A 22,088-nucleotide genomic window follows, 5' to 3' on the forward strand; every position below is an offset into this window, starting at 1 on the left:
ATATATAGTATATATCCAGTAATTTTTCGTTATAATTTAATAATATGTTCAGTAAAATTTGTATGAACTCGAAGTTCTGCATACGTATATAGCTCTGGCGTAGTTTCTATATATTATGGCAACTATGCTGGATCCCGTTAGTGTAACAATGAATGGAATTGTGTGGAATGCCTATGGTACTATTCCCGCAAGGGAATAGTGCATGCAGAGGGCACAGAACGCGTTCTGTGTAACATAAAAAAGGCAGATGACATCATATACAACGCGCTTAGCGCGTTGTATATATTTACTTTGTTATGCATGCTCGCTTTTACGTGACGCGCATGCATGGTAAAAATCATATATATAGACCCTTTATTTTTTTTATCTAGTTTTTTTTTCAATTATCGCAAAAATTATATTTTTTACATATTCACGTTGTCCTTTGACTCCATCCTACTGCATTGAAAGTTTGCGTAGCAAACTTTCATCCAGACGTTCCCCCATTGGTATTATTGGATATTCTGTTGGTCTTGAGCATCTTACCGATGGTGGGTTGCACATCCATGTTCTTATTAAGTTAGATAAGAAGATTGATCTTCGGGATGGTAGGTTCTTTGATATTGTAGATGGTGATGGAGAGACGGTGTACCATCCTAGCGTGGAGGAGTGTAAAAACTTTAATGCCGCCCGGGATTATATAAGAAAGGAATATAAGGAGAATCTTGATGCTGGTCATCAGAGTGGTGATTTGTTGGAGTGTTGGCCTGAGGATGTTGCTGACGACGGAAGGCAGAAGAGAAAGGCGGCGTTCGATGAAGAGGAGTTTAAAGAATTTGTTAAGAAAGCGAGGTCTAAGACCGAGTTTATTGACATCATGCTTCAGGAGAGGAATCCACTGGCACTGGCGCAAAACTTTAATAATATTATAATGTTTGCAAGTTATGTGTTTCCCGCTGCTGTGCGGGAGACATATCAACCAGGTGATTGGTTTAATGGATTTGTGAATGATGATTGGCTAGTCCGTCTGACAAAGGAGTGTAAGAGTAGAATTGAAGCAGTATCTCGTGGAGAGAGTGTTAGGAGTATGTATATTTGTGGGGAGCCTAGAACTGGAAAAAGCACTTGGGCACGGATGTTGGAGCCTAGTGCTACATGGTTTTGTCGTGGTATATTGAACTTTGATAAATATAGAAATGGGGATAAGGTATTTATTTTTGACGATTTTCATGGGAGTATGTTGAATGGAGGAGAGTTAAATGTAAATTACTGGGAATATAAGGATTTTTTTGGTTGTCAGGATGAGGTATCACTTAGAGATGCGGATTGTAGAACAAGGCTGATTAAAGGGCCGTGGTTTTTTATTTTTTTACATAATAAAAGTTGGAAAGATATGGGTTGGGAGAATGATTATATAGTATTTAACAGTTTGCGGGCATATTGTGATTGTATTAATTTAGAAAATAGAAAATTTTATACCCAAAACCGAAAAATTTAAAAATCCTGACACTCATTATACCAACACTTTATTTATCATATTTTTTCTTTTATAGACAGATGATGAAGGAATTGGTGCATTTCTTTGGTGATAGTGTACTTAAAAGTCGAACACATTCACAACCTGGATCTACGAATATTTTTACCGGTGTCACTGCAGACTGGAATGTTGCACGATCTTTATATTCAATAGCAGACATTCAATCTTGTATTGATAAAGTAAGACCTGTAAGATTTGGTGAACATCTGGTGAGTCTCGCTGATACACATATTTTCAGTAATTTTTTTTTTTAATATAATTCTAACATACTCAATAGAATTTATATGAACTCGAAGTTACTGCATATAGTTCAGGTTATTGTCTTGGTAGTGCTAATTGGATGATTGATTGTGGAGGTGAAAAGGTAACTTAACATTAAAGATATGGATATGTTACTTACTAATTAATTATTTACTTATTATAAGAAAAAAATTGAATCTTTTTTAATAGATTAGTATAGTGTCATCATCATCCACGGTACAAAATATACATCCTTTACCTTTTGATGAGACGGTATTAAATAATGCTGATGTTATCATTCTTAGCGACTTGCGTGATAAGGATGGAGCTAGATTTGAAACCATTCTTATTGAAATTGGAAATTGTGTTGGTACGAATAAATATAATTTAAGCTTAGCATGATTTAATAACATTCTTTTAAATATTATAACTAATTAATTATAATTATAATTATTAGCCAACACTCTAAAAAATAAAGGAAATGTTTTATTCCCCTGTACGATGAATGGAATTATTTTTGATATAATAGGTTTTTTGAGTCAACATCTAAGGGCCGTAGGATTACGTGGTATTCCCTTCTATGCAGTATCTCCTATAGCTGAGGAATCCCTCAAATATTCTAATATATGTGGGGAGTGGTATGTAATTAATTGTTCCCTATAAAAAAAAAGTCTGGGAAAAACTTCGATAAATGATCATTGTTCTGAAAAATTTTTATACAATAATTGATATTAATCATGAAACAAGAACCAGATATTTGTTAATACTATATTTATGTCATTAGGATGTGTACCGAGAGACAGCAAAAAATGTACTTGCCAGATAATCCGATGCATCATCAAGACATGATTGAGCAATCGTTATTATATTATGCATCTAGGGCTGATAGTTCATTACAGGAAAAATATCAAGAACCATGTGTTGTCTTCGCTGGACATCCGTCATTACGTAGAAGTGCAGCCATTAATTTCATTAGAAAGTGGGGAAATAATTCAAACAATTCAATAATATTTACAGGTTTGTACATTGTAATAATTATTATTATATTACTTTTTCGTGTGATTAATTAATGAAAAATTTAAAAAGAATCCGAGTATGATTGTGAGGAGGCGATGTCAGCGTTTGAAGGTTTACAAATAAAACCTATATATCTTCCAATTGACGATCAATGAGGTAACAAATATACTGAGAGAAAAGAAACCTCAACATGTTTTGATTCCTCAAAAGATTATAAAAGAATCGGGAAATATAAGGCCAAATTTACCGAACTCATTAATTACTTTATATGAGTGTTTAGATATCGTTAATATTTCTATTAATTCACAATTTGTCAGGACTGTTATGACAGAAAATGTAAGTTTGATGTTTAATAATTATTTACACATGATTTGTTTGAATTCTCTAATAAAATAGTTTTATTGTTATTTAAGCTTGCTTCAAATATTGAATTGGTTAATCTTGGAAAAGATTCGCTAATAGCATCATTGAATGGAACACTTAATATTCATAATACAATAACATCATTAACTTCAGCAGAAAATCAATTAAATCAACAAAGATATGTTTGTGGGGAATTTGATGTCTCAAAACTTATTAATGAATTAACTGAACAAATAGTAAGTTTTAAACAAAATAAAATCTTTTTTTTTTTAATAATAAAATATATTAATAATTTTCTTTAATTTTATTAGTATGGATGTAGAATAGACGAATTTGAAGAAGATAAGAGAAATTCAAGTTATAAAATTAGTTTAATATCACCAAAAGCAACGATTTATTTGAATAATGAAAATTTTTAAATTATTACAACTGATAATCAAACTAGGATTAAATTGACAAAGATCTTGATCGAACAATTAATCGTACCGTATTATGAAATGTATTCAAATAAATTATATTAATAAAGTAATTAATATTGTGATTTGAAAACGTAAAATTTTTATATTTTACAAATTAAAAGCTAAAAATACAAAGTGATTTTTTTACATGAAATTTATTTTAAACAATTAAAAAGTTTATTATAATAATAAAATAATAAAATTTCACAAGAAATGAATAATTTCATTATTTTTGCGAGAAAAAGAATTTCTCATGGAGCAGAAAATTTTTAAAAATTTTATCCGTGAATATGATACATTTACCGGAAATAAAAACCCACGGAATAAATTTTTTATATGCAGCCGAACTCCGAACTGGGGGACAAATTTTTTTTTCAAAGTCTTTTCATCTAAAATCATTTTTTTTTTTTTAGAGATCTTAGATGTTTAGTATAATTAACATAAATGGCAGATTACAAGCAAAATCGACTTGGCATTATGGCTATTTTTTGCCACTATTGAAACTATTAGATCTCTAAAAATGTTTGATGTTTTTACAGTAAGAAAATAGGTTATCAGTTATGCATACATAATCATATTAGTAAAAATTCTTAATATTTTATAATAATATCTATTAAAATCAATGATTTAAAACTTTTTTTATATTATTTATTTGATGGGGGAATAGTCGAAGACTGTCTAGCATTAGGAATACTGTTGTGACCAATAGAAAGTAATGATATAGTCAATACTGTAATTATTAATAATTGTAATTAAAAAACGCAAATCATTATTTATATAAGTAATTAATAATATATTTGTGGATTAATTTATAATATAGATTTGATTATCTGAAAATATAAGTCGATTTGTTTGTTATTATTGAGGCATCCCAGGTAAAGCTAGTGGTATATTATTTTATTTTATTCGCAATCACACGGGAAAAATGTAAAAAAGGTTAGGACAAAATACATCATCATGTTGAATCTTTAATTTGATGGAGGGGCTTAATAGGTTTCTCTAAAAGATTATTAATATAAATAAAAATTTTTTTCTTTGGAATAAAAAAATTTTTTTTTTTTATATATATATATGAAAAGATATAGTGCATGTTGTGTTTACCTATGGGGTATGATACGCACCAAAAAGGCAATTAAAATAATTTACTCATTTAATATGGAATTATTTTTGGCTGGGGTTATGAATTAACATAATTTTAATTTTATTTCCTAGATTTACTCTGTTATCATCTTGCATTGTTTCAAATTCAAAATTTATGGTGTATTACTGCGGTTCTTTCTTTTTTTTTTTAAAAAAAAATGAAGTGTGATGGTGAGTTCTACGGGATGTAATTGAAAGTCAGATCGATACTAAAAGTAGTTGAAAGGGCATCATTTTGTGAAAATGAATTTAGTGAATTGAAATATACTGTAATTGATACGTTTATATTGTTTATATTTCACAATTTCACATATTTCTCTGTTCTATAAATTAATTATTTATATAATAAACATTTATATAGTCGAAGATCATAGATAAAAAAATTTTCATTGATAAGATAATGACTTCATGACTTCATAAAGAAATTTAATTATTATTAAAATTAAAATATTTTTAGCATTATTACTATTTTATACAATTTTATTCAATTTTATTCTCAGAGATTTGTTTCCATTCAAAAGTCGGGATTTATTCCGAGGGTTTAAAAGTCATACTGGGGTGATAAAATATTCGTACCCTAAATAAAATTTTAAATTTATTCTTACATCGTTTTTGTTTAGTTTGTTTATACTATAAATAATTTCTTTTTAAAAGCGTTCCAAAGAAATTGGTTACATTTATTTTTTTTTTTTAATACAGAAAATCTCGGCTAAATTTTTTTTTTTACCGCTTTTTTAAAGTTTTCAAAGTTAGAACCCATTTTTGCTAAAGGGAAATTCTAGTTACTTTTTGATTACTTTTAATTTTTTCGACACAATCATATAATAAGTGTTACAAATCCATTTTTTACGTTCATTTTATTTCCAAAAATTATTTTAATTTTTTTTTTCCGGATTATTCATTTATATTACATCCGTGAATATTCGTATAAATTTAATTATCATTCACTAATATATTTTTATCTTAAAATAAAGTATTTCCTATTCAGAAACGAGGATACTGGATTATTTATGTACAGTATGTCACAAAAAAAAATCGGAAAATCAATGGTTCAAATAAAAAAAAAATTTCACGTGATTTGGAATGATCTTATTCAGAAATTATAATCGGAGCTATCAAAATAATTATCCGAAAAAAAAATTTCATGAATTATCACATTTTAACGTACATAATGTACATGAAAAAAAAAGATCGATATTTATCTAAACTAAAAAAATTCATTTTATAATAAAAACTTTTTTTACAGTAGACATGTATGATCTTTTATTTGTATGATCTTCAACTAATAATTTCCTTTTTTATATTTTCTTTGAAGTGGTTCTAAAATAGGCTAGATAAAAATTGATACCGGTTATCCCTGAGTCAGGACCGAGTCTTCAGATTTTTTTTTATAAAAAGAGGTATTTTCGTTACCGGTTTTATTGAAAAAAATTAAAATTTCTTAATTTTGTGCTATAACCATTAATAATAACCTAATTTATTAAAATACAACAATATTTTCAAAATCTTGAATATGAAATTAAGATATTAAAATATATACAAATACGTCGATTTCCCACTTAATTTGAATCTCATAATTTATTTAAACGAATTGAATTCTGAATCGTTCAAAGACACGAATTTTAAACTTACACTTAAACGTGTATTACTGCTATTATTACGAAACAATATTATCAAAAAAATTTTTAAGCTATTCTTTTAGAACCTAAAAACAGAAACGCCTAGATGTGCAAACATTATTAGTCCATTTTTTTTAATCATTTAAAGAATTCAATAATAAAAATAGTCTTTCGTGTTACAGAATAGGATTTTTTTTAGAAATTTTCTTCTCTCGAAAAAATATTCTTTATTCCATTAATTCAATAATCTATCAAAAAAAAAAATAACTATGAATATTAATAATTCTCTACCAAGTAGTTTTAGTAACAATGTTTACGAATCCAATTCTCAAACAGCTGTTACCCAGCCTTACGATACATATACGCCTGTCACGTATAACAATAACGTTAACGTAATTTCTGATCAGAACAATGACGCCACTATTCCTCCTGATCACGCTTCGTTTAATCACTATCAACAACATATCCAGCAATCTGGCATTTCTAACAACAATGCTACTACTAGTAATCCTACTATTACTTCTGACCATAATCACTACCACAACTATCAACAACACATGTCCAATGTCGATACAAACAATAACGTTACCTTTTCTTCTAGTAATAATAGTAATAATCATGGCGCTTTCACTCATCATAACAATCAACAATCCAATAACGTTTTTTCGCCACCGCAATCTTACAACAATCAAAATCAACCTAGTAATCCATCACAATCAAATATTCTTCCTCTGCTTAATTCGTTTGGTATTAATATTAATTCTCCTCAGGCAACTATTATTATTATACCTACAACTAATTCGGATATTCTTCAACGAGTTCTTGCTCGGTTTCAACAATAAATTCTAACGTTCAATGAATAGGATTTTTCCCATTTGATAATATTTATTTCTTTTTTATTTATTTCTTTATATCTTTATATTTTAACATAATGGTATGGAGGAATATAAATGAAAAATTTTTTCATGGAATAAAGAAATTTTTTTAGATATATGAAAAGATATAGTGTATGTTTTACTCTTAACTAACAATAAAACCAGCTCTATTTCGATAAACAGTTTAAAATATTTTAACAAATTATTGAATAAATACATTATTATAAGATTTATAAAAATCTAAAAAAAAAAAAAATTACAGAATCAAATTAAGTCGCCAACAAAAGGTGAACAAAGAAATAATCAACAATGAAGACACATTTTTTAACGGAACTTATTTTCATTATTTATTTTATTTTTCAATTCAATAGTTTATATGTCATTGTAAATTTTTATATTAGGCAATAACAAAATAAAAATTTTCAAATCTGTTAGAAAAAGTTTATATTAATAATGTATAATATATTTTTATTTAAGTCAATAAAAGATATAATTTGAAAATTTTTTTTTTATGTAAATATTTGTTAACGTCCCTACCTAACAAAATTTGTTTTTTTAAAAGTCGGTATTTTTTAAATAATGTGAAACCATTCTAGGGTTTACTTTATAATTATATTTATACAGGGGGTAAAATATCGGACCCATGATAAGCTCGTGCCCACTCAAGAACATGATACCTAATTTTAACAGTTTTTTTTATATAAAATATTTAATTTTTAAATAATTAACGTGCTATTTATATAACCAATATTTCAATCCACCCTTGTTATACCTAATAGGCTGCAAAATAATCGAACACTGCAGTTTTTATAATAAACTCTCGCTATTAGTAATCACAAATAATCACGAATTTTTTAAAAAAAATTTTTTTATGGTAATTATAGGGGGTAGCACAATTTTGAAAAGCGCGATAATTTTGGGAGAATTAAAAATATTTGGGCTCTATAAGTACGTACTAGTTAAGATGAAGAAATGACACTGTTGACACTATATATTTATTACAAAATATAACATTATGGAGAAAAATAAAAGCACGCTACCCGTCCATACAAGATAATTCGTGAATCTCTCATCGTCAAGAATACACTTTAAAATGCAAAAATGAATAATTGGGAATATTAAACTTAATTTGCATATTAGGAAATAATAATTTGTGATAGTTTTTTATGATATTCGCACAAAATTCGATTAAAATATGGAATTCCAGAACTAATCCATATGGAAGACCGATCTACTTAAGGCTGTAGTACAGATAAATTATAAATAAGTCGTACTGTATATATACGGGAACAGGAATTTTTTTCGCGAGAATTTTAATTTCTAAGTTCCTTGACGATATTCTTACAATCTACTTGGTATTTATATAAAGAGTGTAAATAATCTTCGTCCTTTTTGTATTTCGGGCCTGTTAACCAAAATGGTAACTTAACAACGGAAGTAAAAATTGACTTATTTTGAGGTCGTCTAAAAGCGGGACAAAGGCACATGATTTAGCATTTTTTACAAACTGACTATTGAAAATCATGTGTATTTTTAGCCTGCTCTGCACTTAACTGTTAAGGAAAAAGTGGATTTTGAGTCGCGGTTACAAGTTACAACGTATAGTAGTGCGTAAATGCATTTTATGTAAAATTTTCTAATAAATAACGCATGTACTGTTAAATATACTCTATTTGTGTATCAGTATAATTATTTTTTCTATTACAGTATTGTGAAACTGAAAATTTTCTAAACTTACGCGTTTCTTTACAAACTTCCTTTTATTATGAGTTATTTACTAACTCATAATATTTCTTTTTTCAAATCTGCCTGATTAAGTAAATTAACAATACTTTTCTTTTTGAAATTTCTATATCGATTCGTTTACTTTAAAAATTTTTTATCATCCAATTAGTGTCTAATCGATAGAATATGATTTTTAACCGACTTAAAATTCGAATATTAAAATATATTTTTATTTGAGACTTATAATCTAATAAAAATAATAGGCTTGGTTGGTCGTTACAAATTAGGTAGTCTTAATGTGGTAGTATAGTATAGTATGAAATTATACAAATTTATATGAAAGATAAATTTTATATGTATAATGCTCCTGAAAAGGGTCGGCCTAGCTGGCCCATACTATAAATCTAGTTTACAGTTTTTAAAAAAAATTAAATAATATTTTATTTAAATAATGTAAGAAATAAGATAAAATGGTATACAGGTTATTTTTTGCGATAGGACTAAATATTTCTACTGTAGCAACTACTCATTATGTTAGAATATAAAGAAATAAATGAGAATAAATAAAGAAATAGAATACTACATGGTTATACATTGAATGAAATTCGAAAGATATTATTTACCACTAATAAATCAAAATTTTATCGTTGAAACCTTGAAGAAGGATTATTCAAAAAAGAAAGAACTTGCTGAATATCCGAATTAGGTATAATGATAAAATTTGTCTGAGGAGAATTAATGGTAATGTTAAGCGAAAGTGGAAACATAACAGATTGAGGTGAAGAAAATTGCGGGGGTGAATCATTATTAGACGAAGATTGCTGATTATTATTGTGATTAGTGTTGTTTGAATTGTGATGATTATTATCAGTGGGCTGTTGATAATTGTGATGGTGATTAAGACCAAGAATAAAAGAATCAGTGTTGTTAGAGATGGCGGTTTGATGAATATATTGTTGATTATTAGCATCATGTTGATGCTGATGATTAGGTGAAACAACATTGTGTTGCTGATATTGCTGATTAAGATTAGGTGAAGAGACATTGGTTTGATCAAGAGAGGTAGTAACGTTATTGTTTGGTTGCCGACCGGGAGAGATAGTGGCGTTATTGCTATAGTAGTTAGAAATGTATTGTTGATAGTTAGCATCATATTGCTGCTGGTGATTGGGTGAAGCGACATTGTGTTGCTGATATCGCTGATTATGATTAGGTGAAGAAGCATTGGTTTGCTGATTAGGAGGTGTAGTGACATTATTGTTTGACATGGGTTGCTGACCGGAAGAGATGGTGACGTTATTAATAGCATCATATTGCTGTGGATTAGGTGAAGCTACATTGTGTTGCTGATATCGCTGATTATGATTAGGTGAAGAAACATTGGTTTGCTGATAAGGAGAGGTAGTGACGTTATTGCTATAGTTAGAAATGGCGTTACTATAGTTAGCATCATATTGCTGTTGGCAACTAGGTGAAGCGACATTGGGTTGCTGATATCGCTGATTATGATTAGAAACATTGGGTTGTTGATTGGGAGAGATAGTGTTTGACATCATGTGATCAGAAATTGTGTTATTAACGTTATTGACAGACATGGCAGGCAAATATGTATCGTGCGTCTGAGCAACAGTTGTTTGCGAATTTGATTCGTAGACATTATCACCAAAATTATTTGAAGAATTATGAGTGACCATAGTTTTTATAAGTTATTGAATTGATGGAAATGATGAATATTTTTTTTTGAGGGAGGAGAATTTCAGAGGTTTTTATATTTTTTTTTCGAGAGAAAAGAATTTCAGAGGTTTTTATAAGAAAAAATCTTGTAAATACATCTATTCTTGTGTAGCACGAGAAGCTATTTTTGTTATTAAATTCTTTAAAACGATTAAAAGAACGGACCAATTGTGTTTTGCATGCTATTATTTTTCTTGCGTTTTGGCACGTTCGTCTCTTACTGATAAGACTTGATTTGTTAGTATCAAATTTTAAGTACGCGTAAAAACAATAAATTTCTTACATTATCATTGGATACTCACTCTACCGTTATCTTGATTTCAGCTGGAATTAATCAACAAGAGAATCAGTTTTTTACCTTATCAAGAAATATTTTCACTAAATAACTTTACTAAAAGTGATTGGAGGAAAATATTGATAGGATAGAAGAAAGATTTCAAAAAATAGATTATGATCAAACCAGTTTCTTTTTGTAATAATTTTAAATATTTCGGATAAATGATACTCATGTATCTATAACTTGGTTAAACTCATAAATAATACAAACTCCATGTAAGTCGTGTAGTATAAATTAAAATATAATATAAAAACTATAATAAGGTGTGTTTAATCGACCGTTCACCGATAAAATAAAACAAAATAAAATCTGAATGTTTACGTTAATTTTACAGTGAGGGTTATTTTACTCTTTAAAAGCGCCACACGTAAATACTGTCATGAGTGGAATGGTGCCGTTGAATTATAAAATTTTAAATTGGTAAAGTAGTATTGGAACACGTGAAACCACATGATGCAAATATTGAGTGTTTTGAGTATAATCTTGATTCATTGTTTTGGCATCATATTATTGTCGGTGTTCTTAAAGAGATGTCGTGGCACGAGCAAAAAAACAAGGAACAAAAGGTATTATCGATAATAAAAGGGTCTTTCATTTCACTTCGAGTGCAATTGCTAGGAAAGTTTTTACAATAACAGCGGCAGCGGACTTCACGATCCGTAAGTAAGTTATCTAAAGGTCGCTTCGAAAGCCCGGAGGAAATAGAGGTAGTCGCAACTTCCGTTCACTCATTTTTCTCAAGGTGAAAGAGGTAGATTCAAATGTTTATTTAGTAACCGCAGTCGTCATGCGCAGTGCTTAGGAATATGATCTCATCCATAATTATTTTGTTTCATTGGAGGCGAGTAATTCGATTCCAACCTGTATTTTGTTGTCATGATGATCTAATTACGTCAAAAACATACAAAACGTTTCTTCGACGGAGTCCTATTCTTCCTAAATATGTTTTTCGTATTTTCTTATGGTAACAACATAGTTGATTCCTAAACGGTTCCTACGTATCTTTTTTGCCATTTTCTTCGTGTTCGTGTTCATAATATTTCTATATTTCTTTTCACGTGTGAGCAATGGTAATGTCGATAAATCGAATATACATTAGTCATTGTTAATTATTGACGAAGTTCTAACGTTTTTATCGTCCAATTCTTTCCAAAACTATGAAAATATTGGAAATTATGCTTTTTGGAATTGAGCCAAAACGTAGATGTATTGATCTATATGCTTTGATGCATTAACGGAGTTCTATATTGGTTGTGTTTATTGGTACTTGTTGCTGCAATATCTAACTTTAAGTAATTTTTATAAATAAATGCACTGCCATGTGTGTTGCAACTGCAGCCGTTCGAAGGAAAGTGTGAGAAGGGCTATTTTTTTGCAAGGTTTATAGTCTTAAGACTGCTTGTATAGGTTTGAAGTTCGGGTTTGCAATTATGTTAATTATCGTAAAGACTTGTTAATTTTAAGAAATACTTTTATTTACTGACTCGCTTGCTAGTTATCTATACCATCTTCTATTAAACACAAAAAAAAAGACGAGAAAAAATGATGAAACAAACTAAAAGCGATAATAGAGTATAAATAGTTGATGTAATAATGTAATACAGGTGTAGGTTGGACGTGAAGGATCGTTCCAAAAAATTACGAGAATGAATTTTTTCATCAAAAATTGAGATCAGGTGTGCAAATTTATTTAATTCTTCGATTGGTATTTTTGCTTTATCATTAATATTATTTCTTATGACTCTTACAATTCCTTGCTATAAGAGCGTAGTGATAAACTTTTAGTGATAGTATTAAAAATTTCCTTCTTAAAGTGATACCGCTCATTTTTTTTCTTCTATAAAATATTGTTTAACGACTACTTGTTCATGATAACCAAATTTGGATTTAAGGAAATTTAGTAAGTCATCTTTCTTTAAATTTCTTTCGGGTTTTTAAAAGCTTCTCTGAAAAATTTAAAGGCAAGTGAATAGACATTTTCACCTGATCGAATTGCAAGGAAAATGTCCCACAAGATGTCTCCTATTTCATTTAATCGATGCTCAAACATATGGAGTGCATCTATAATAACATTATCTTTCAATGAGAAACCTAGATTTATAAGTTCGGCAAGGCGTGAAATTACAATTTCGACCAATCGGTGCGGGGTGGGAATAGAATGAGAAGTTCTCCTTGCATGTCCAAATCATTAACGTTATTAGAAATCCAAATCTCATAATAACTAATTTGTTTCCATAAGTTCACTAGGTCCGGACGAATAAGGATTCCTCTCGCAATTACGTTAAGCTGTCTATTATTTTCGAATCCATCTTTGGAAGGATATGGATCGCTATTTAAATCTAATTGATACGCTTTTGTTCTAGGAGGAAATGGAACGAACCGTTTATTTAAAATCAAATCTTCTATATCTTTCAAATTCTTTCTCAACATTCCGGGAGCGTAATTTATCACGTGAGGGCCTGCGGAGAGGAAGTGGAATAACTCCATATCATTACCCTTTGATGGTAAGGTCTCATTCATATTAGCTAATTGTTTGTACCCTTCATCTAATAGATAAGTGAACACGAATATGGGTAGATTGCTCGTCCATGGAGATTTGATTTTTTGTTGGAAAGCGCGAATTCTATCCGCATTAAGTTGACCGACATTATGCTCTATTTTGAGCTCTATCAACTTTTGATCGTATTTTCCAAAATGCATAAGTAACCTTTGAATAAAATATCTTGATATTGGAACTTTTCTCGTAATTAAGGGGATGGCCAGAAATGACGTCATTTAGACGGGGAGGGTTAAGACCATGTTACACATTTTCCATTTTAGACACTTGTAGTTAATATAATTCTAGCCAGAATTATGTTTTAATTTTACATTTCCTAAAATGAATGATGACATAGGGGGCCAAAAATCCTAAAATTTAAATTACGTCATTTCTGGCCATCCCCTAATGTCTTGCATACTGGGATATCTATAAAAGTAGGACCCAATCGCACAGCGTGGAATAATGCGTGAGATTTTCCATAACGTACTAGCAACCATTCTGTTTTGGCGTAAGCATCTTTCGAAATGACAGACCAATTTCGACAAGATAATGCCAAATTAAGTGGGAAGTCTATGTATTTATATAATTTATCTTAATTTCATATTCAAAATTCTGGAAATATTGTTGCATTTTAATAAATTAGGTAATGGTTGTAGCACAAAATTTGAGAAGATAAAACCGATGCATCTAGATAAAAACTAAATATGAAAAATTTTTTTGGTCAATAAGTATTTTTGTTCATGAACTACCTCCTTTTTATAAAAAAAAATTAGGGAAATATCCTGGGTCATCCCTGAGTCAGGACCGAGTAACCAGTGATTTCGGGATAAAATTTTATCTAGCCTATTTTAGGCATGTGAAAGAAAAAAGGAAATTATTAGTTGATCATTTCTCAGAGTCAGTGTGGCATAGTATTAAAAAAAAAATAAATAAAAAGCACTAGTATTCCGTTTCTCAAAAAAATGGCAAATAATTTTGGTAATTAAATGAACGTAAAAAATGGATTTGTAACACTTATAATATGATTGTGTCTTTGTTGCTCGAAAAAATTCAAAGTAATCAAAAGTAATTAGAATTTCCCTTTAGCAAACATGGGTTCTAACTTTGAAAACTTTGAAAAAGCGGTAAAAAAAAAAATTTGACTGAGATTTTTTATATTAAAAAAAATAAATGTAACTAATTTTCTTTACAAACTGCTTAGTTGAGGGAATTAAACGTTTTGAGCGCTTTTTAAAGAAATTGTTAATAGTAATGCTTTGCATAATATAAACAAACTAAACAAAAACGATGTAAGAATTTTTAAAACTTTATTTGGGGTCTAAATACTTTATCACCCTAGTAATTTTAAACCCTCGGAATAAATCCCGACTCTCATGAATGAAAAAATTTCTGAGCGAGAATAGAATTGTATAAAATAGTAATAATACTAAAATATTAGTTTAAATCAATTTATAGAACGGAGAAATACTGTATGTGAAATATAATGTCAATTATATAAATCTATTTTCAAAATTAAAGCTGCTTTTAATGTCGATCTGACTGTCGAGTGTCGAGTATCTCTTTATCATACTTCAATTTTTTTGTTTTATAAAAAAACCGCAGTAAATATACCTGCAAGAAGTAATACACGAGAATAACACAGCCATCTGAGTAAAATTCATAGCTCCGAGTTGCCTTTAACAATCCTATTGCTAATTAGTTAACACTACATACATATATTATATATTACATAAGACAAATAATCCAAGAAAAATTTTTTATTTATATTATTTGTGCTAAAATAAAAGTTTATAAAAATCATGTACTTACATGGACATATTCTAAATTTGTAATAACTAAGCATTTGATCGTTATATTAATAATTACCTAAAATCTTTTCTGACAAAGGGTTTCATCATAACAATACTTTTTTAACTTTTTTTTTTATCTCACCATTAAAGATATTTTCAAATCATGTTGTAATCATTGAGAACTTTAAATTACGATGTAGAGAAATTTTATTTAATATTTGTTAAACCGTTAGACCACCATATTAAATAATTTATTACGGAAGGCGAAATTCTTGCACTCTTTGAGTATTAGTTATTAAAAAAAAAAATTTATATAGCGTGAAGTTCGCTTTTTTTCGTTTTTATTTGGCGCGACGCATGCGCCGTCAGCCTGACACATGTCTGGCGGACATGTGTTAATGTGTTTCAAGTTAATAGAGTTTCGGTAAATACCGAGCCGAACCGCAGTTACACAATTTCAGCATCAGGCCAGTAGTATCGGTTCCACGATTTACCGAACCGAGCTACGCCGGGACTATGATAATTTAGTTCTTAAAGTTTCTTTCACCTCACTTCAGAATAATTTATGTACTAGACGCGCATAAACATTAAATATAATACGAGATATTAAACAATAACATTAAATTTCCAAATTGTATAATTATAATTACGAAAAGTGAGTAAAAATTTATTTTCATTTGGATCTGAAAGAAACGACATACATATTTTTTTTTAATTTTTTTGCATTTGAAGAAATCTCGGATGGGCGTTGGGCGGTAATAGTGATACATTACAATACTGTTGTTAAGTAACATAATCAATTTTATCAATTAATAAAAATAAAAATTCAAAAGAGGGCGGTAAAATTCTATAACCATACAATATAATTTTTCAAGAAAATGAATGCTAAATTAGTATAATTAAATAAATTCGCGTATACAGTATAGTAAAAAAAATTTTTTTTATGAAAGGAAAATACTTGTATATGATTCAATTGATTCATATACCATATAATGTGAATTTTGAAATCAGAACGAAAAATTTTTTTTTTTATTCTATCAGCTTACAAATTAAATTAGAATATATAAAGACGCATTAATAAAATAAGAATTTAAAAGGATAAAAATGTTTAAATCCGGTTGAAACCAATGAGTCATCATGACTGCTCTTGGTAAAATAAAATGATATGCTGAATTTATAATTTAGGCGTCCTTTGAATGATTTCTTTTTGATTAATTTATCGAATGAAATTGTATTTGTCATATGTTGAAACGTTTACCAAATGAAATTTTCATTTTATTATTTTATTTTCATTGTTGAAGTTATTTATATTTATTTCGTACAACAGCATAAAAAGGAAATGATTATCAATTAATTCTTTGGAACTCATCCATTTTTCTATCAATTATTAAAAGGAAATTAACGTTTAGAGGAATTATTAGCAACTTTGATTTCTATAATATATTAATAAATTGTGAACATTTTTCACTTTTTTTTTGAATCAAATAAAGAAAATTTCTAACCATATAAAAAGAGAAAATAATTTCTTTTTTTTCATACGAAATCGAAAATTTCATGCCCATATATAAAGTAAAAACTAAGATAGTTAATCATAAGTAGTACATTTTTTTCTTGGCATTTCCCGTGATAATCATATATAATAAGTAAATTTTATCGCCTATGTATTTCCTTTGATAATCATATACTGTATAAATAATTTAATAGTAATTTTTATCGCCTATGCATTTTTGTTTGTTTTTATTTAGTAATTTAATGATGCATTGTATAATTCAATAATGTAAGTGCGTACATGTATATTAGTGGACTGGGATTAGGGGGACGATTCAGAGTGTATCATACGATTTAACAGAATTATAAACTTAAAATATTAGAACGAATCGCGGAGAAATTCAAATTATCGCTAAAATCGGTTAATACCCTTTTGCTCATCACGTGATATGACATGCAAATTTTAAAGATAGTAACTGAAACTAATAGTATCAATCTTGCTAAGCCACTTGCAGATGAGTTTGAGTCGCTAATAAAGTTAATTATCCTGGCTAAGCTACTTGCAGAGTTTGAAGTCGCTAATAAAGTTAATTATCCTGACTAAGCCACTTAACAGAGTTTGAAGTTCCACGTCTTTGATTTCATTATGATGGAGGAACGTAAGATTTCGACCATAAATTTCCAGCTAATTCAAATTTTAAAATAATTATTTTTGAACCATTTTTACCAAAAATAAGTTGATTTTGGTTCTTATTTAGTTTTTAAACCTTTATTTAGTTTTAGTTTAGCTTTTTTTCATTTTTTTTTATCTTTTATATTTGTATAGTTTTATGCATATATCCCATAGTGCGAGATTTTAAAATAATTTCCTTAGCCAAAAGAGTTACTGCATACTGTTTTTTCTGTTCATTAAAAAGTTTGTATAATAAAGAACACGAAATTCCAAAAAAAAATTTTTTTTATTAATAACAAAGCTCGTAAAATTAATTGTAGATTGCCAATCATTTTCTCCTATACTATCACTTAATAAAAAACGAAGCGTTACATAGTCTAAATTTGGGTGCCGAAATCGAAATAGCTTGGATATTCCGAAACTATATTTCGGCATATATCAAATCCCAAATATATTTCGGCATATATAAGTTTCGACGGACAGGAACTAGACTGTGAAATCGGTGGTCCAGTGAACAAAATCAAGTAACAATGATTATTTTATAAACCGTCAGTTAGTAATGTTTAGTATGTAAGATTTAATTTATAATACATTAATGTAAGTTTTGACTTCTTTTTATATAAAGTACAACTAATGTAAGTAAATAGAAGTAACCTAAAATCATTTATTATATTTGCTAATCATTTTAAAATAAATAAATTTTGAACTACTATATTAAAACTGAGAATCAGAAAATTTGTCATTTGGGAGATGTATCATTATTTAACGGGAGAAAATGATCGGTAAAAGTGGCAATCTTGCGTTCTTTCCAAAGTAAAAAGTTCATGAATAAAAGACTAACACATAAGCAATTTGATAAAAATGTAGATTTGACGTGTTATTATTTTATTTTTATTTATATAGACGATTGTGTTATTATTTTCTAAATAAAAATTTGTGTATTACGAAAATCACGTGAATTTATATATGATTGCGTAAAAAAAAAAAATAAAAACCGTTTTAATAAAATAAACAACTTTTATTAAGTTAAAAGGTTGAATATTCAACTACATTTTTTGTTATTTTCCATTTAATAAAATCAACATATTTTTGGATTATTAAAAAATTAGCATCATTTGTTGTGTTTTATAATTGTAAACATGTTTTAATTTAAAAATATAGTTAAATATCTTTTAAATAAATGACTAGTAAGTGGCGGATCATTTTAATTAACCGGGCCAAAAGTAATTTAAATTTTATAATCACGTGATGATCTGGGATCATTTTTATTGGCCCTTATTTTAGCCTATAAACGGTTAGTATCTATTTGGCGTATTGTTGCACAAATTACCCAAATCGATATTTTCATTTTCTAAAAGATGGCTAATAATAAAAATAAAAATTTCGGATTAATTGGATTAATTGAAAAAAATTTTTTTATTTATATTATGCATATTCATTATAAATATTTGGCTGAGATCGCATGACATAATAATTATCCATTGTAAATAAATAAATAAATAAATATCAAAACTTAATTCTTATTTAAATGGTTGCAAATACAAATTAAATTTTTAACTTTTGAGTATCTTACAAAAAGAGTTAAAAAAAATCGGACGGGCTGATTCCTTTATAACCATATTGGGTATCATCAATAACGATTTTACGGGACAATATGCCCGTAAAATCTTTGAAAAATATGTAATCTAGAAAAAATGAATAAATTAATTATTATAATTGTGCATCGTGTACCGTAACAAATAAACAATATTACAAGTTAAAAATCAATAAATCTTGAAATGGTAAGTTTATAATACTAATGCATGAAGTAATACTATTTCATTATATTGGTTACACGAATTCTGATACTATAGTACTTTGAATGGTTTATTAACAATCAATTTATTATTCAAAGAAATTACTTTCAAATCACGCAATTATTACAATCAGTCTTTTTTGATATTCTGATTAAATAAGCAAATTTTGATAATTTGATAATGAAATTAATAAAGAATTAACCAATAAAACGCGTCTAAATTTGTTTCAATTTTGTCCTTTTCTTTTTGACCGAATAAGTAATAAACATAATGAATCTATATGAATCTAACTGTCTAAATCAAACCAAAGAATCATATTCCTTGTAACTAATAATATGCAAATAATATAGAAAATTTATTAAAAAAGATAGAAACATTACAACGACATAATACGAATCAACAAATTATTCATCGTTACATACATAAAAAAAAAAAATTTTTTTTTATTGTCTCTTTCTATAATGTTTTGGCAAATTAAAAAAATCTAGTATATTACGGCTAATAGTAAATTAGGAAATAATGAACAAAAAACATATTAATATAGATTTACAATACATTTAGCCTTAGGTTCGTCATATAATATTAACCCTCATATCAAATAATTCGATAGATTTTTTTTGTGAATAATTTTGCGTTTTTATGGATTAGTTAGTGCATTTTTATGGATTAGATTTTGCATTTGATCTAACCATAAGTCCAAATTTGGATGAAAAAGTCTCAGATAATTTTATATATATGTTAGTATAGCTTTTTAGATTTTTTTTTGATTGAAAAAGGAAATAACTTTCCATTTTTGTTTTACCTTTTTCTCTTTTTGTAAAAAACTTTTTTTTTTCGTTGAAAAAAAATCGAAAAAAAGATTTACAAAAATAAAAAGGAAACATCTTTCCATTTTTGATTTATCTTTTTCTCTTTTCATAAAAAAGACATTTTTTTTTGTCAAAAAAAAAAATTTTATAAAAATAAAAATGGAAATACCTTTCCATTTTTAATTTATCTTTTTTTCTTTCATAAAAATATTTTTTTTTGTTAAAAAAAAAATCAAAAAAAAATTTATAAAAATAAAAGAAAATGCCTTTTTATGTTTGATCTACCTTTCTCTCTTTCGTAAAGAATTTTTTTTATTTTTTTTTATATATATATTTAATAATTAATATAAATCGTATTTTTTATAGTTAAGACTTAAGACCCACTTGATCGGCAAGTCATATTGTACATCTAATCGGAATTTTTTTTTTTTCAAATATTTATTTTTTTTTTCCAACTAATCTAAATTTTTTCAGTTCACCTTTTTTTAAATTTTCAAATTTTTTTCTTGAACCAATCTTTTACTTTTGGTTCTTTCTTTTTTTTAAATTCCGTCATTTCTCTTTTAACCACCTTTTTCTTTTCCTTTTTTTTATCTTTTTTTAAAAATTTTCGTTTTTTTCCCTCTTTCTTTTTTTTTCATTCTTTCTCCACTTAGATTTTTTTTTCCAAAACTGAAAAATTATTGTCATTTTTTTTTATTAAATAGCTTATATTATTTTTTTTTGATCTTTTTTTTTTATTTTTCTTTCCTTTTCCTTTTCAATTTCTTTTTTCAACCCGATTTTTCTCTTTTCCCTCCCCACAATTTTTTTTTTTCAATTTTTTTAGAATTCTTTAAACCTTTTTCTTTCTTCAGGTTGGCTTTGGCTTTTTTTCCAATCTGAAAATTTTTTTTCACCTTTCTTTTTTTGGGTAGGCTTTTTTTTTCAAACTGAATTTTTCACCATTTAGGTTTGGATCAGGTGATCAGATTAGTGCTGCAGGCAACGGTAAGCACCTTTTTTTCGTTTCTTTTTTCTTATTGTAAATTTAGGATTTTTTTTTATTAATACTTTTTACCCTTAATATTTTTTTTTTTAATGAAAACCTTATTAGTACTGAACCAATTACATTGTAATCATACCTATATTTGCCATATATACATAACAAAGTATCTATTTTCTATTAAAACCTACACTAAATAAGACCTAGCTAATTTGAAACTTGTAATTACTAAAATTATTTTATATAAATTTCATTTCTGGTCCTCTTCCGATCTTTAAAATTTTTTTTTGATATTTTTTTTCATTTTTTTTTTGAACTGATTTTTTTTAATTTTTCCTTTTTTCTTTTAAAACAAAATTTTTCAGGTTTTCTGACTCACCCTTTCCTTTTTTGAGTTTGTTTTTTCTAAAACCAAAAATTGGTTTGAAATATTTTTAATTTTCCTTTATAATCCATACTATATTTTTTTATATAATTTTTTCCATGTATTTTTTAAAATTATTGTTATATAAGTATATTATTGTTTATTTTGTTTTTAGACTTGAATCTAGATCAGTGATCAGATTAACGCTATGAGCCTATGACATTATGCTGTTACATTCAGCGCCTTTTTTCCAATTCTTATTTTTAATAATAATTATTTTTCCTAATTACAATATTTTTTTGCTAAAATTTTTTTTGTTCTTTCAAGTAATATAATCAAATAAATGAGTTTTTTATTTGAATAAACATGTTTTTTAGTTAGGATAAATATATTTTTTTATTTAGTAAAAATAAAATTAGTTAAATTGAAAATTAATAAATTATAATTTTTAAATTACATAGATAATTTTTTTTATCTAAATGATTAGTATAATACTTATTTTAATATAGTTCATTTCTTTTATTAATAACAAGTTATACTACAATAAAAGTATTCAAGAAAAATAAAAAATTATTTTTATCATTTTATTATATAAACCAATATTTTTTTCAATTGTAAAT

At 27.3% G+C, this 22,088-nt stretch overlaps 4 protein-coding genes across 4 annotated transcripts; 2 read left to right on the forward strand and 2 right to left on the reverse strand.

The window, feature by feature from the left end:
- Positions 1–124: 124 nt before the first annotated feature.
- Positions 125–3,555, forward strand: OCT59_014808 (uncharacterized protein; the record flags this gene model as incomplete). The annotated part of the gene is made up of 12 exons (XM_066150261.1): positions 125–176; positions 372–1,064; positions 1,174–1,186; positions 1,533–1,725; positions 1,794–1,880; positions 1,967–2,126; positions 2,214–2,394; positions 2,541–2,773; positions 2,843–2,884; positions 3,054–3,109; positions 3,187–3,372; positions 3,448–3,555. 12 exons carry the CDS (start codon positions 125–127, stop codon positions 3,553–3,555), a joined length of 2,004 nt encoding a protein of 667 aa, XP_066002444.1.
- A 3,067-nt stretch (positions 3,556–6,622) lies between these two features.
- OCT59_014809 (uncharacterized protein) lies at positions 6,623–7,195 on the forward strand (the record flags this gene model as incomplete). The annotated part of the gene is made up of 1 exon (XM_025331493.1): positions 6,623–7,195. One exon carries the CDS (start codon positions 6,623–6,625, stop codon positions 7,193–7,195), a length of 573 nt encoding a protein of 190 aa, XP_025186782.1.
- A 2,399-nt stretch (positions 7,196–9,594) lies between these two features.
- OCT59_014810 (uncharacterized protein) lies at positions 9,595–10,647 on the reverse strand (the record flags this gene model as incomplete). The annotated part of the gene is made up of 1 exon (XM_025324310.1): positions 9,595–10,647. The coding sequence occupies one exon, from the start codon at positions 10,645–10,647 to the stop codon at positions 9,595–9,597; it is 1,053 nt and encodes a 350-aa protein (XP_025186783.1).
- Positions 10,648–13,145: 2,498 nt separating this feature from the next.
- OCT59_014811 (uncharacterized protein) lies at positions 13,146–13,799 on the reverse strand (the record flags this gene model as incomplete). Its single annotated transcript, XM_025330009.2, has 1 exon — positions 13,146–13,799. One exon carries the CDS (start codon positions 13,797–13,799, stop codon positions 13,146–13,148), a length of 654 nt encoding a protein of 217 aa, XP_025186784.2.
- Positions 13,800–22,088: the final 8,289 nt, after the last annotated feature.

Source organism: Rhizophagus irregularis, chromosome 22 (assembly GCF_026210795.1).
Source record: "Rhizophagus irregularis chromosome 22, complete sequence".
NCBI lineage: Eukaryota > Fungi > Glomeromycota > Glomeromycetes > Glomerales > Glomeraceae > Rhizophagus > Rhizophagus irregularis.